This window comes from Echiichthys vipera (assembly GCF_963691815.1).
Source record: "Echiichthys vipera genome assembly, chromosome: 11".
NCBI lineage: Eukaryota > Metazoa > Chordata > Actinopteri > Perciformes > Trachinidae > Echiichthys > Echiichthys vipera.
In genome coordinates, this window is record NC_139836.1 from 21,495,577 (window position 1) to 21,512,222 (window position 16,646).

Sequence of the window (16,646 nt, forward strand, 5' to 3'; positions counted from 1 at the left end):
GCTAACTCGAGTCATATTTGTATCAATGAATGAATGTTGCACTATTCCTTTTAAGGACAGTTCATGTTCAGTTCAAAGCTTTTTTTGGATGGATATTTTGATAGTTATTATGCAGCTTGATTTGACTTTTAGTTTGGTATTATTCACCAATATTATAGTGGAGGCTCTTAACCAAGCATTAGATTGTGAACAGGTATGCATGGAAATGATTATGAGGATACACAAAGCTTAAGTGGAGATCTTTTTGCTGCTTTTTCTGATGTTGTTCTCTGCCACTGTCATTAAATTGAGTATCACATTATGAAGGAAGTACTGTAATTTTTGCACTGTGCTTTCTGAACTTTACATCATCTGGGTAATAACTGATCAGAACAACCATCAGCTGTATCTTTAGCCGTTTCGGTTTGACAGCTTGCATCAACTACATAAACTGCTGTGATTACACCACCCACTTATCTGTGCAGTGTCTGAACCACCAAATGTTGACTTGCACGATGTTCATGCTGTTTTCGCGTATTACTCTTCCTTGTGTTGTGTGATGTAAGTGAGCTGCCTTGCATCCTGATCCCAGCAGTGTAAAAGTTTAGGTTCAGTGGATCAAATTCATATTGCAGTGTCCCACTGAAAGAAAACAGCAGACTGAAATTAACCCAGGGAGGAGAAGAGGGAAAGAGACATTCTGGATCATCCTGTACCCCTCCGCCTATTGATTTCCGTGTCCCATGTCCTGTGCTAAACACAGCACAATTGGTAAAGAGACACTGCTCACAAGCGTAGCCTGCATTAGAAAGAGAAACAACAGAGAACTTTTTTTTATTTTCCTGTTTTTTTTTCTTGTCGAAAGTCACATGATATGACATATCAGTGTAGGTACTAGGATTGTTGCTCCAAGCAGACAGATGGAATTGCCATTCCACTGCTCTGTCCCATTACATATATTGAAATCCTTCTTCAGGCCACGCTTGACCCGGTTGACCCCTTGAACTCTCGTGACCTCAGCGATTGATGTTGCAGCTTTAGAAAGTTGGGTTTTTGCTGCTTTTCAACAGCTGAGCAAACAAAACTGAATATGAATTTCAGACTTAAAATCTGAAGTAAGATTTCTATTAAAAATATAGTAGTGTTGTAGTGAGTTTTCTTTGAGTCATTGACCATTTCCTAGCAGCAAAACACGGGTGAATTTCTTTACTCTCAACACCCACAATTGCCTGTCTTGTTGCTACATTTGGGGAGCACTGCTATTATGGATTTGGGCCTCCCCATTCAACAACCTATTACTTTGTGTTGCCTGAGGGGCAGCTGGCTGCTTCAGCATCTAATAGCCTTCTGTTTGCCAAGCAAAAAAGCCAGGATCTGAAAGACCATTACTCCAGTACGGGAGGCTATAATGTGTAATAACCTCTGTGTTTGTGCAGGAGGCTACACAGATTTAGTATAAATGTACGATCAGCAGTTGTACTGGTGGATGTAAATCCCCTTACACTCATATACTTCTTACTTCTCTCTCCTCTTTCATCTTGCTCTCCCCCATCTCTCCATGTCTGGATGGAGCATTTGGTCCGCTTGGCCTCGTGTCAAAGGGTGATCATGGAGGATTAGAATATTGTCCCCTAATTTTAACATGATTACTGAGCCATCCGTGCGCATGTGTACGTTTAGGTTCTTGTGTGCACGTTTGTGTCTGCCTGCATGTGTGTGTGTGTTTGTGTGCATGCTGTGTGGAGAGTTGAGGGGGGTTCAGGGGGACAGATGGCTCGTGGTCTGCTATCGTCTGGTGCTCTCTGCCTGCCAAAGATCAGGCGAAAACAGTTACAGCACGCTCCATCCAGCCCCGGCACCGCTCGGCAGGCAAAAATAACAGACCTCTTTCTGTTTTATAGTTTTATGAGCTATCAAAATGTTATGGTGGAAGCTACAGAAAATGACATTTACAGCAGATTTAATTTTGTTTTACTGACAGACTTTATTTGACAGTAAATAGCTGGTTTTGTTCTTTGGGTCGTGGCTGTGGGAAATTTGGTAGATTACAACACAGTTATTGACAGGCAGGTTGTCAAGTCAGGTCGCCAGCTTTCAAACTGCATGATTTTCTTGTAATAATACAACGGGGGGATTTCTGCAGCTGCTTAGTCTGGATTTCTCAGTTCAATGACATCATGAGCAAATGTGTACTACATTAAAAACCCAGTATTTCACAGTATTTGTAGTCTGTTGTTTCTATTTAAATGTTTTATAAAACTAAAGTTCAAGCTGAATGCAAACAAGACTATAGATTTTTTTTCTCACTAGAGAAAGTCAAAGTTTTGCAAAAAGTCTCTCCATACAAGTGAAGACTGTACATGGTGACACGATGCTGAATGTGAGAGCACTGAGCTACACGTATTTCTCCGCTGTGATGGTTTTGTGAGAAGTGATGATGTGGACAAGAAGCTTTTAGACATTGCTTTTTCCTCTCCATAAAGACTGGAGAAGAGCCTCTCTGTCTCCTTTAGGGGTCACACACACACACACGCACGCACGCACGCACACACACACACACACACACACACGCACACCACAAACTGTACAGTTGGAAACACCTGCCTACTGTTGATACAGTGCAGTGTATCTGCCAAAAATTGCCGACAAACTTTGATTGTAGACTGAAAGTCATCTTGACTTTAACCATGTTCTGTTGAATATAGGAGCCAGATGGACATTCAGTCTCTTACTCTGACCAAAGTGTTTTCACATCCATACAAAAATCAAGTCGGCCGTATAGGCTCAAAGGAGGCTGGGGTGGGGAAACACACAGGAGGTTTTAACGTTAATGGCTGTGTATGGGGAAATACAAGGAACAAACGAAACGGGACAAATGAGACACTCTGACCAAGTAGAAATGCATTTAGTATAGATGGATAGAGGCTTCGGAAAGCTGGATGGGAGGGAGAGGAGACAGGGAAACGAAACACCAAAGAGAAAAAGGAAGAAAAAGAATGAACATGGAAAGTAAAGAAGGGGATTCCTAATGCTTTATCACATCTGTCCCTCCATTGCTGCAACTTCTTTTCCACCAGAAATTCATTTGAACAAGTTAAGGGGAACAAATGAATATCTTACCTCTTGAGTTACAGGGAAGTATTGGAAGGAATAGAGTACTTTCTGGGAGGACGCTGGATCTTCCTGTTCCTCTTCTTTGTCTGGATCAGTGGCAAATCTAACGTCCTTGTAACTGATAGGCTACAGCTCAAACTGGCATAGCCCCCCCTTCAATCTGACTCAGAGAAAGTCAGTCTTGTGATTAGTTGAATCATGTTATATCAGGCTGCATCGTGAGAAACAGAAGAGATGGGAAAATAACAAAAATGGATCCCTGTGTGTGTGTGTGTGTGTGTGTGTGTGTGTGTGTGTGTGTGTGTGTGTGTGTGTGTGTGTGTGTGTGTGTGTGTGTGTGTGTGTGTGTGTGTGTGTGTGTGTGTGTGTGTGTGTGTGTGTGCGTGCGTGCGTGCGTGCGTGCGTGCGTGCGTGCGTGCGTTTGCATCTACCCACTGTCTACCCACTGTCTTTCACCATTGTATGTACATTACAGAGTTGATCCATGTATGCTGTGCAACCAGCGAAGCATGTGGCTGTTATGTTGAGTCAAAGAGACACCATTTTGGTGGACTGTTTTGAGCTAACATGCCTCCATCCAAGTAGAAGAGGGGGGCGTGGGGGACTACAGTAGGTAGAGGTTTGTGATTAGGGAACCCAATGTTCAAACTGTAAGCCTCGCCTTCTTTCTGACGTCAATTGACTGACCTCTTTTTTGTCACATTTTCCCACACACTCATTGAAATTCAGAAATGTATGTGCCATATGTACCTCTCTCTCTCTCTCTCTCTCTCTCTCTCTCTCTCTCTCTCTCTCTCTCTCTCTCTCTCTCTCTCTCTCTCTCTCTCTCTTTCTCGCTACCCCATAAGGCCACATACACATTTACAGTACAACTCATCTCAATTTCAGCTCCCGCAGCTCACATATACTACCTGCTGTTCACACAAGATTGACTCTTATTCAGAATCGTCATTTGAGTCCCTCTACTGGCAGGTCATTTGCATTTTTATGTCCCATTACTGTATCACAAAGAGTGGAAAGTCACTCATAAGAAAATATCTATGTAGAGAACTGCCTTTTTTGACACAAAAGATGGTTTATGGACTTCTCTTCAGTCATTACTCTGAGATGGCTTCACGTCTCAGTGATGTGAACTGTGGATTTTTTTAATTATACAAAGATTAGTTGTAACCTGGAGGTTTGTTTGGTAAAAAAATTGTGTTAGTAACGCCTAGACTTAGCTCTTGGGAACTTATCAATCAGTTATTAAATTATAAAGCACCTATAATATAATATTTTTTAAAATAGCAATGATTCAAATGACTGTAATGCAAAATGGGTAGCTTGTAGTGATTAACCCACATAGTATTATCCAACGGTCTCAGCAGTCTATTGAGCTTTTAAGCATCATTTTAGCTCATTCTTTAGTTTTTTTACAGCCCAGAGTAAAATCTCTAAAATCCCACTGTATGCTGCCTGCTCAGCACAAAAAAGCAGACAGACAGAGTCAGCGACTAACTAGGGAACATGTGGAGCATTTTGCAGACAAAGAGCCAGATATTTCCCTCAGGAATTTGTGGAGACAGAGCTAAAGGGAGAATGAATATTGGACTTCCATTCATCAGGTGGACAGAAATGTGACTCCAAACAAATCGTAATGTTTGGAGTCACAAATATTTTTCTGTATCAGCTGAATATGTAAACAGGCAACTGATTGCAAACCTAGCCATTTCAGCTTAAATACTTAAATACGTAATCATAATTTAATCATAATTTGATTATGTGGCATTGCTCTTAGTGTATTTCCCCCTTCAATAAATGAAAGTTTTAAAAAAATAGAGGAGCTTACTCTAACAATTACATGTGCATGTGCAGTTAATCATGGATTTTATTACTTTAAATTGTGACCAACAGCCAAAGAGAAGACGATGCCACTACATTTATAGTTTATTCAATTTGAGTGGAAAACGTTTAAAAGCCTTTTCAACAAGCTCTCTTTTGAATGTGTTATCCTAACACCAGCTGTGGACCTGTGATGTTCTATAAAGTTGTCATGCAGGAGACTGTCCACCAGAGTCCAGTGTTTGACTGTTGAACAGAGTCGGCTACAGGTCAAACTGAGGCTAGAGAAGGAGGAGTGGAGGAGGAGGAGGAGGAGGAGGAGAAGTACCTAAACTCTGCTTTGTTGTTTAGTTTTCTTTAGTCTCTTTGGTCGTGTGCCCTGTCTCCTGTTTTCTAACTCATGCCTCTGTCGCCATCTATGTCCCACTCTCCTCATGTATAACCCTCCTATTGCTTTACTCTCACTCTTTTCTGCCTCTGTTTTACTGTCTTTCCTAACTTCCTGACTTTCACTCCTCTCGACCCAACCACCATCCTCTACTTTCCTTTTACCCCCCCTCCTCTGTATCTCACTGTCTCACCTTTGCTCTCTAGAGATGTTTTAGGGTGACTTTTTGGCGGGACAGCCATTGATTGAGCATGGTGCGCTAGTGTGCAGATTTCACTTGTATAGCTGACAAGTCACTTGGATGACATCCAATGCCACATTCAAGTTCTCCCAACGTCACTGTCAGCATTATTGTCCCCAGTCCGAGACAGTAGAGACACAGGAGTCTTCATGTGTGTAGCAGTGGTAGCAGTTTATGGTTGTAAATAATTGTGTTTTTACAGTAGTATGTCATCTCAGCATGCAGCTTTTCTAATAAAGTAATAACGTGATAGTAAATCATATATAAGTCGAACTGCTGCTGCTGGTGGTGGTGGTGGTTGTACATGATGATTCACTCCATGCTCCAGTTGAACGGTTCACCTATTTTCCTTCTCAAGATCCCCTCCCTCCTCTCCTCCTCTTTCTCTCCTTTCTACCCTTCCTCTCTGCCATCTCAGTTTCCTCCCTCACTCCCTCTCCTTCTCCCCCCTCCCTCCCAAGACAGTTTCATGTCCCAGGTGACAGAGATGAGCTGTGCCCTTGAGCGAGCTCCGTGCAGCAGGAGCAGTAAATATCTGCTGTGTGTTGTTGTATGTTCTCCACAAATATTGAGGGTGCTCCCCCAGAATGTGGACGGTGTGATACTTTACAGCTCCTCTGAGATGGCTTAGCTAGCTGAGTATGTTTGTGAAACCAGGAATAAAAAGACTGTCGGGAAAAAATTGGATTTACTCAGAGCTATTTCTGTACCCTTTTTAAGTATAAGCATATTTCTAGGGTTAGAAGTCATACGCATAATATAGTTCTGGAGAAAAGCACTACTACAAGAAATATTATGGAGCTTTTAATTGAAGTTTGAGTGGTAACATTTGCCCTCATTGATCACATTAAGTCACGTTTGTGAGTAATAGCTACAGTTATTGTAATATAAAGATATATCTTAAATGTTGTCTTTAAGTCTTTAAGGTTGTGTTACAGTTATATTATTTCTAAATGTATTTGAGTGTGAATAAGGGCAATAAATCAACCTACTTATTCAGACATAAATACTAACTAATAATGATTACTGTCAGTATCACCTAATGCTAATTCCCATCTGGCAATTTTAAATGGTTTCTTAATTGAATTTCCAGAAAGGGTACTTTATTATTACTATTTGATGACTTAACTTAATTTATTGAGTTCCCCAACAGATAGCAAGTAACATGTCTAGCTTCAGGTTTAAATAACTATAAAACAGAAAAAAGAGGAAAATAATAAGGGAAAGAAAGTTGTTGTAAACTTTATATATGTGGATAATATACATAGTGTGTGTGACTGTTGACAGATGCCAATATAAGAGTGACAGAGGCACTGTTTGTGTCAAAAGCAATAATTTTCCATAGGCTTGACTCCCTTCCTCTTCTGTTGTTACCTCCCCCAGTAGCCATGGTAACCCTGTCGTTTCGGGCTGCTCACTGCAGTGTAAGCGTGAAGGGGCTTGTGATCCACCAATCACACGTTCAACTCGGCTCTTCTAGTCCAGAGCATCTGTCACTCCCTCTGTCGGCTCTCACGTACACCGCTCTCTGTCTCTCCCTCCTTTTGAATCTCCTCGTCCCTCGCTGACTGTCTCCAACGCTCTTTATCTCTTGTCTGAAAGTTGATAGCACTGGAAATTGCACCCATAATGCAGTGGTGCCATTCCTCTTGAATAGTGACAGAATATGAAAGCAGTGGCCGAGAGAAGGTCGGCTGCATGTGTCTGTTCTGTAGGTTTGTGTGTGTATGATGTTACAGGCAGCGCTGCCAGAACAACAGCATTCCTGCTATAAATAACACTTCAGGGTGTGATCCTGATGACCATTTATTATCAAAATATCATAGGCAGAAGGAAAGAGTTAGCACATAACAGTGTGTCCCAGGATTTTCCATGTGCAGGAAGTTAATTTGCTTACACATCTGTTAAGAGCAGCTTTTCAACTGACAACAATTGTATCTCTTTAGCTGAGTATCTCAGGGAATTATGCTTATATTGAACAAGTCATGACAGTGACCAAAGTTTGTATCCCGTCACAGACCAGCAATCTCTGTTCTTTTGTTAAAAAAAAGAAAAAAAAATGATAATGATGAGGTGTTTTAATCTCTTAACCATCCATGATCAAACCTTATCCATGGTTTATGACCTAAATCGTTTCCTATGCTAAGGAAGAGCTTGAAGTGTATTCACCTTTCTGCAGAGAGTTAGATGAAAAGGCTGATACCACTCTCTTGTGTGTATTGTAAATACAAAGCTACAGCCAGCAGCTGGTTAGCTTAGCATAGCATAAAGCCTGGAAATATCTTGCGTGGTTCACTAATTAACTTTTTTTTTTTAATGATCCAAACAAGTGTAACACCAGATTATTTCTTGGCCAGATACAATCATTGCTTTAAAATATACATCATTTTGTGTGGAATATGTTTTTTTTATATGTATATTCTTTGCTACCCAATTAATCATCTCCCAACCTCTCAGATTTATCTTGTGACCTTATTTGGGGATCCTGACCCCCACTGGTCTAATCAACATTCAGTCTAGTAATATAGCAGTTGATCTATTGTGGAAAAACAGTTTTGCTTCCCTAAAGGTAAAAAGGTTCAACACAGCTTTGGGTGGTTTTCCAAGATAAGATAATCAGATCACACCCACAGGTGTAATAACCCAAGATCAAACATATTACATGGATGCGGTAGTTATGCTGCACGTTACGCTTAACCTCAACCGTCTCAGATTGGAGATAGAGATCAGATCCAAGCCCTTTTTGTACATTTTCCAGGAGAGCTGTGAGCATTCGCGGCTGCTGTCTCCCTGTGTTGGGGCTCAGCTATGAGCAGGATTTATGAGCAGAAACAGTGGGGGTGAGCTTCTCATCCACAGCTCTCAGCTGACTGCAGTGGGGCGTGTCTGCTGAGGGGTGAGAGGTGGGAGGACAGAGGGTGTCCCTAATACCAAAGGAAATGCCCCTAATCCTCTCTTAAAGTGTCCCCATTGACTGTTGGGGGCAGGGGGGGAGCCCCCCTAACGGACTGCTCGCCCCAAAATAGCGTCTGGTGTTATTGTTGTTCTCTGCTGTTATTGATGTTATTGATACACATAGAATCACTATTGCTAACTGCATTTAGATCCATCCGGTTAATTTCATGCAACAGGGTAGCACAAGTCCAGCCTGGATACCCACTCACAACACTCACAACACACACACATTCATGCTGGTCTTTGTTAGGGGGGTAAAAAAAAAAAAAAAAGCTGATAAGCAGGATGACAATAAAAAGCTGCTGGTAGAGACTGAGGGAGGAAGGGAGAGTGAACCAGAGAGAATGAGTGGGAGGGAGAGTGGGTGGGATAACGTGAGATGGGGAAGGGGGGGACATATCACAGTCGAGTCGCTTTAGCTAAAGTATTTGTTTCAGCTGCTATTTTCAGTTTGGCTCCTCTCCCTGTTCGCCTCCCCAACCTTGGATATCAAGATCGCACTGACACCACCCCCACCGCCCCCCTTCAGAGTAAATGAAGGTGAGGAAGAAAAGGAAGGAGGCAGAGAGGGAGGGAGCAGCCTCAGCTATTATGGTAAGTCAGGGTGCTCCTCCTTGCACCCTCCCCGCTCGAAGGTGCTTTCTGGAGCAGGGGCACGCTTCTGCGAGGCAGCAGGGATTTACCCTTGTTGACATGTTTTATTTTTTTAACGACAGATAGCGAGAGGACAGGGAGGGAAAAAGGGGGATTTGTAGCGTGTCCTTTCTCCAGCGTGAAAGACGCTCAGTGCTTTGTTTACCCACCACTGAAGAGTTAGATAGACGCCCCCTCCTCTCCTTTTCTCTTCTTTCTACCCCTCTCCTATCCTTTTATTTCCTCCAACCATCCCACCTTATGTATAGGGCATCAACCAGACAGCGGAAGGAGCTGTTGTATCCGCTACCTCCAGTGCTCACATTTGTCGGTTGATTTTATTTTTTTTTACCTGACGGCATGGCACTTTGCCCTTTCCTCTGAGTGGGATGGATGCCCACGAGGTTAAGATAAGGACAGAGCTGACTGAATAGATGACTGGTTGGCTGTTTGGCTCCTTGGCCACTCTAAGCTCAGGTTTCACTCCTCACACAGAGGAGAGAAAGAAAGAGGGATAGAAAGTGAACATGGCTGTGGAAGAGGGTTATGTCTTACTAACGCAAGTGAGTAGTGGATTTATTCTCACGTACTTTTTTTTTTGTTGAAAGATTTGTGTCATGAGTTGGTGTTATCTTGAAAACAATGCCGGTGACTGGCTTTCTCAGAGGTTGATGGTGCAGCGAACCACGAGAATGACCTAGTCCTGTATCAGTCATTTTGAATTCACGGGTGTGTATGAACATGGGAGGCAGATCTGCTGCAGCAACATGTCAAGTGTATCTCTTTCTGCAGGGCAAAAAAGGTTAGTAGTAGTTTGATATTTTGTGAAATTGGTTTCATCATACAAGGATTAAACAAACAAGATATAATGTAATTTGTAAATTGGCGAGCTTTTTTTCTGCGTTTTGGACAGAGCCATGCTAGCTGTTTCCCTTGTTTCCAGTCTTTATGCTAAGCTAAGATAACCATGTCTTCCCTCAGTAGTATCTTAAAGCAGCTTCATTCATTTAGTAATTCTGTCTCTCACAATCATTTTTCCCCAGTGGCCGTTAGAGGGCATGACACATTGAACCACTTGTCTCCTCTTTGCGGTGCTCCCGAAATGTGTGGTGCTTTCCATCAGCAGTGCGACTACAATAGAGAGATGTTTTGGAGTGATGTTGACAGCATATGATGTTTTGTGAGGCAGATGTCTGTATAACATATTGTACATTTGAACTCTTAGGAGGCTCTAGAATCTCATGACTCTGGTTATAGATTACAATTCATTGCATTGCCAATAACATACATTGAATCCAGTTCTCTTAAAGTCCTAATAATGACTTTCTGGTGACAGTGAAATGGGGACTAGAGAATGGGTATTAATTCATCAATAGTGTTATTATATTTAACGTTGTGAGAAAGAGAGAAGTCAGGATACTATGGGGAACTAAGCAGGAAGGGGGTTTGTCAGTTTATAGATAATAAAAAAGGATGTGGAGGTTGGTGGGGTGAGATTCTTTGGCACTGGTGGGTGTTGTGGCCTGCCACTGGATGCCCCTGGCTTTGTGCTGGTAGAGCTGTGTAGCTCTGTGTGTTTTGTGCTGTCAGGAGAGAAGGGGATAAAGAAAAACAATGCCTCCGCTGCTGCTCTCGCTCTCCTAAGCACGCTCAGTTCCCCCTTTAGCAATGATATCAACATGTCCTGCATTGTCTGTGTTTGTGTGTACAGATTTTTTCCTGCATGTGTTTTAAGTGGACATTCTGTTTAATTACGTGCATCATGTGTGTAGCGCTATCTCCTCGTATACATGTGTGCAGTGCAAAATGCTGCACGAGTTTCTGTTTTGTTACATGTTCGAGTACAAACTGACATCATCGCAGTCTGGCGCCCCTGGGATATTAGTCTTTAGACTTCTAAATATCCTATTATCCATCCAGACTATCACTGTGTTGATGTCACGAGAAGGAGAAGTGCCAAGAACAGATTCAGCAGAAATTAAATACAAATGCTCTGCAGCTCCAAAACGTCATGAATCTCCATGCCTAGGATGAAGAAGCGATGTGAACCACCGATAAAACCTGACTGTCCCAATTCTATTACATCTATTATTATTACTATATATATTGTGTTTTTGTTAATATACAAAAGATCAAGATACTTTACCACTTTACCACTATACCACTATACCAATTAATCCTAAAAGGACAAAATAGACTACGTGCAACATTGGACATAAAACTGTGACTTTTGAATGCTATTGCCAATTAAACTTAAGAAAGCGAAAGTAAAGTACTGAATACTTTTATTTGTATTTTTACCTTTGATTCTAATCTTTTGCAGCCGCACGCAGGTCGTCCATTTTCTTTCTCTTTAGTCATGTGTTTTCATTTTTTTGTATACATATGCAGTGAGTATGCTTAATTTTGTCACTTCTCCATTGTGAATACACTATGTACTAAAAACCTGTTTAAAATGTGTGTGGTATTGAATGATCATACTTGCGTCTTTCCAGTAGGCTGGATCTATGGTCTTCCTGCAAGCTAGAAAAACATATTTCTCATTAACTGTTCCCCACTGATATGGTAAAATGAAAATTAATGTTGCAATGGTGGAAGATGGTCTCCACTGCTCGAACCCGTTAACAGTGTAGAATTGTTTCATCATTAAAATGGCCTCTATATTAGCTTATCGCTGAAACACCTGTATCAGTGTCTATTTGTTGGCCAATAAGTAACAAGATATTGCAGAACAGAGGTTCTTATGAACAGTGTCATCATTACATTTTTCACCAGGTAGCAATTCTTTTTTTAAAAGTGGGGAATCCTTTAGGTGATAACTTTGAATTATCAATCAATCAACGTTATCTGCCTCAAAAATGTCAGTCATGCTTGCAGATTGAGGTGCAAAGTTTTTGATCAGAAAGTCTGACTCTTGTCAATAAGAAATAGATGTGCAGTACTCTGCAGATTACAGCTCTTCTACTGGCAATACTAGGGCTTCACTGTTATATAGTTGCAGCTTCTCCTCTCCCTTTTAAAGAGCATCTGCAGGCACCAGTTAGTGACCTGAAGACATTTTTAATTAGAGCTAAGATGGTTAATTATAATTTTTATAGCGACTTGCCCGAAAATTAGCTGCATTTTTGACTTGGTAGACTGTAATTGGGAATGCTAAAATCTCCACTTTTCCAGTTATCACGTGTCGGATTTCTCTCGCTCTCTCTCTCTCTCTCTCTCTCTCTCTCTCTCTCTCTCTCTCTCTTTCTCTCTCTCTCTCTCTCTCTCTCTCTCTCTCTCTTTCTCTCTCTCTCTCTCTCTCTCTCTCTCTCTCTCTCTCTCTCTCTCTCTCTCTCTCTCTCTCTCTCTCATCTAACGTCAGATTAATGCTTTCCTTCAGGCTTAACCTAGTCATTAATGGCCCCATTTTCTTTCAACCTCTGATCTGTGGAGGCTTAATGATATTTCTTTTGGTAATCTCTTGCCCCGTCACGTGTAATGCTGCATTCACAAAGACTTCAAGATCCCTCATGCTGGTCATAGATGGGATGTGGATGGAGGCTTGGACATGTTGGTCACTGGTTTTTACTGTGGGCATTAAGGGATAAACTGACAAGCGCAATAAATAGTGTCATTAATGGAAGAAGACTACTTAATCTGTTGACACTCAAACTTGAGCAGATGCAGAAGAGGAAGTGAATAGCACTGCATGATATTAAAAGATTATTGCATATTCCATATTTTTTAAAGATGTATTGTCTCTATTTCAAAAGTGAAAGCTCGTATGTTTGTGCTGTAGTCTGTTCTTAGATAATAGTCTTCTCTTAAATATTTGTAAGTAATAAAAGAAAAGTACAAGACTATAGTAATACACCTCATGTCGACATCATAGTTCATGGTGTAAATCCCTGAGTAGTTGTCATGCATGCTGCATGTCCACGAGTGTGACCTGTGTATTTCCATGTCAGAGGCTTTAGAGCGGTTGAGTGCCACCAAGTATTTCATAGGTCAAACAGGCATGCTATACACAGCATGGCACACACATGCTGGTTCTGTAAGAAAAAGGACAACTGTTGAGATGTGCATGGAGACGTGCACAAAGACACACACATGCTGCACAGATATTGTAATACTATATGTGGAGAGACTTTGAGTTAAATAATTGAGGCACTGGGGGCCTAAAGGTTATAGAAGTGAGCTTGTGACCGGAAGGGTCCAGCAGGGTGGTAGTGAATAAACAGTGCTTGCCCCTTCCTCATTACAAACACTGAGAAGCCCTTGAGGTGTCCTTAAGCAATGCCCATAACCCCCATCCAGGGGATGGATCAGGGCGTCCCTGAAAAAAGGAGCATTGCTCTTAGTGCAACTTCCCTAAATAAAAAAAGGTTAAAATTGATGATGAAAAAGCTGCTTTTGAAGGCAATATGTGAAATTTATTGAAGTTAAAGTTGAGCATAAACTGGCTGTCAGTTGTTCAAGTGAGTCAAGTAAACTCATTTATAGTGTGGTTTTATGAACAGCAAATGCTGACTCCAGTTCCACCAGAGAAGGTAAAAATACAATAAGAGAAATACAAGAAATGAATACTTCATAAATAAATTGTAATAGGTAAATATGAAAATATTAAATGCACGTAAAAAAGAAAGAAATCCAGCACCGGGGTTCTGTTGAGTCATCTAAGTACAAAAAAACCCCATGTGGGAGTTAAAATAGTTTCCATGCTTCCAGTATATACGTATATATATTTAACTAAAATAGTTTAAGTAAAACACCGAAAGAGGAAGATGGAGAGAGATAGCAAGAAGAAGAAATATAAATTGTTAATGTTTAAAGTGAGATTGAATGAAGTTTATTTGAAGGGAATGACCATCATGATCTAGCTCAGTAGATATTCCCTTCCTGCTGTCCTCATCACAAAGACATTGTTTTGATTCCTGCGGGGCTCCACTTGTAAACAGTAGTCACAATGAATCATGTTAATACTGTACGATATGTAGACGTAACGTAGAAGTATAGTAGAATAAGTGCAGGGAGTTTACCTCAGTGACAGTGTTGAGATGTGACGCTGTGATGGCAGAGAGCTGGTGGAGAGTACCTGCTGGCTGGGTTTAGACTGGACTGGACCCAAAGTGTTTCTAACAGGTCATCATGAAGGTCGCTGATTCTTGGTGTTCATAACTAAAAAGAAGTGGAGTACAGTGGTCTTTGTTGGTTCTGTCGAATTGTGAAATAGAATAAAACAATATTCAGATGATTGACTGCAAGCTTTTTTTGATTGTTCGTGTTGGTTTGCTGTGGAAGTGGTGGAAGTGTTGGTCTTTTCTTGTGGTTGTGCATCCAGAGTAATAGAAACTAAATCTACTAGTACACATGCAGAATGGTCCTGATGGTTCGAGCTCTGTGCCAGTGACACAGTCGGTTGTATCATGACTTTTCTCAAGGCCACAAGGGCAAAAATATCATAAGTGTTCAGTGCTGTCAAACGGTTCTCTGGAGAAAAAGGAGGTAGACATTTATAGATATGGGCTCATATGAGCTTCATCTTAATGGTTTCTTGGAATCAGGAAATTATTCAGTTTCCAGTTAATGCTGCCATCATTTTGTTTGTGCATAGACACAAATATTTTTCTCAGTTTTATACAGGTTATCAGTGGAACAATTTGATGCTGGATGTCACATTCACTCACATTTTGGCTTTGGGTCAGACCCCTCCATGTTTGTCAGAGATATTTCTGGAAAAGCACAGTGGAGGCGGAGGAGGAGAGTACAATGTTGGATAACCGCTCGTAACGTTTGGCCCTGCTGACTTTATCCTAAGTGTCTCTGGACGATAGGCTAAATTTAGCAGTTCTGGGCTTTTGATAATTCGGGGGAATTTGTTTGAGCCTCTGTTATGAAGCAGTGTATCACTGCTTCTCTCCCTCCTGTTCTCAGCAGCTCCAGTGCTGAGTTTTCCATAATGCTCTGTGTAAGGCACAGGGGTAAGACAAAATGTGCAGAGTTTGCTTTGTGTCATTTTATGTCAAACCAACTGTCCTAGGAGCTAACATGAACGCAGAAAAGAAACAAGACCTCCCGCTCTTCTCCCTCTCTTTAGTTTTCTCCCTCCCCTCTTTGTCTACTCTCATCCTTCTTTCGATGTCTCTCCCTCCCTTTCTCCTCCTCTCACACGCACATATACACACACACACACACATTTGTTATAGGGACAAAGACATGCTTGCCTCATCATTTTATTTTGGTGTGCAAAGCCCTATTTCTGTAGTGAAATAAAGGACAGCCAAGCAGAATAGAGAGTGCTCTGCTTCTGGTAGCACAGCAACATACTCTCTCACAACTGCTTTACTGGTGGATTCAGAGGAGGTCTCTGTGGCGGCTGTAAGGACCGCCCGGTCACTGAACTTCCTATCTTTGGGAATCAGACATCTTGGATTTAACAAAGCTGAAATAACAACCCAATGGGATCTAATAGTTGACTGAGGACGATGTGAATTTTTGGGATGATGTGCTGTGGCTCTGCTGGCTTTCTCATGGATTTACTTTTTGAGATGTTTGCGTTTTAGCGTTGCCTTGATTTGAGACACCCGTGTACTCTGCTCTACTGATTTTAATGGGATAATGGACCTACTGTGTGTGTGGATATTGGCTTTGTTCTTTCCCCTGTTAAGATGTTCTGTGGATGTCTGAGAAACTATGACCGAGTTCTACCTGGTACAGTAATATTGGCAACTTTATGTATTCCTATCATGTATGCCTGATGGTAACAGTTTTATGCATAAGCATGTGGTCATGGTCTTGACATACATCTCCTCTTTCTCTCTCTCGCTCTCTCTCTCTGTTTTCTCTTCTCCAGTCTGACAGCAATGCCAGTTACCTGCGAGCTGCCCGGGCAGGGAACCTCGAAAAGGTCCTTGACTACCTCAAATCTGGGGTTGAGATTAACATTTGCAATCAGGTATGTTTTTTTGTGAATCTTATAAAGAAGCTTAAATGTTCTTTCGAGTGTCTTTCCTCCTTAGGGTTAAAGAAGACATACATAAACATGCTATCACCATCCTGCTGCATCAGCACAAGATGAATTTAAATTGGGCTGAAAGGCTCAACTGAACCAGCAGGATCTCCTCTAGATTAAATATTTAACCGTTTAACCCTTTAAGCACAATAAAACACAATATTTATTATATCCTATTGCATGAGCTACACAGAATCCACTAAATATGTTTCTTTCTCAGAATGGTCTGAACGCTCTCCATCTAGCCTCCAAGGAGGGGCATGTAGAGGTTGTTGCTGAGCTGCTAAAGCTCGAAGCCGCTGTGGATGCAGCCACAAAGGTAAGGCCTGCCTTGTTACCAATTGCTGCTCAGCTGATGTTACAGAGGACTATATTTGGATCCAGCACAAAACATGGCTGCACTTTAGGATTTAACAGCATGCAGCTACAGTACTACTACTCTAAATGTGCAGCCAGTTTAATAGTGGATCAATATTTAATGATCCCTGTGGGGAATGCTGCAGAGAAAATTGAGAGAGAATTAA

General features: G+C 41.4%; 1 protein-coding gene across 1 annotated transcript in view; it reads left to right on the top strand.

Moving 5' to 3' along the window:
• The window catches only part of LOC310953642 (ankyrin-3-like), a gene marked incomplete at its 5' end in the record, with an annotated part of 93,130 nt that overhangs the window by 15,271 nt on the left and 61,213 nt on the right, over positions 1 to 16,646 (top strand). The window contains 2 exons of the mRNA XM_083922735.1: positions 15,964 to 16,065; positions 16,343 to 16,441. Of these exons, the coding sequence (XP_083778861.1) occupies positions 15,964 to 16,065; positions 16,343 to 16,441 (201 nt within the window). The remainder of the gene's footprint in view (positions 1 to 15,963; positions 16,066 to 16,342; positions 16,442 to 16,646) is intronic.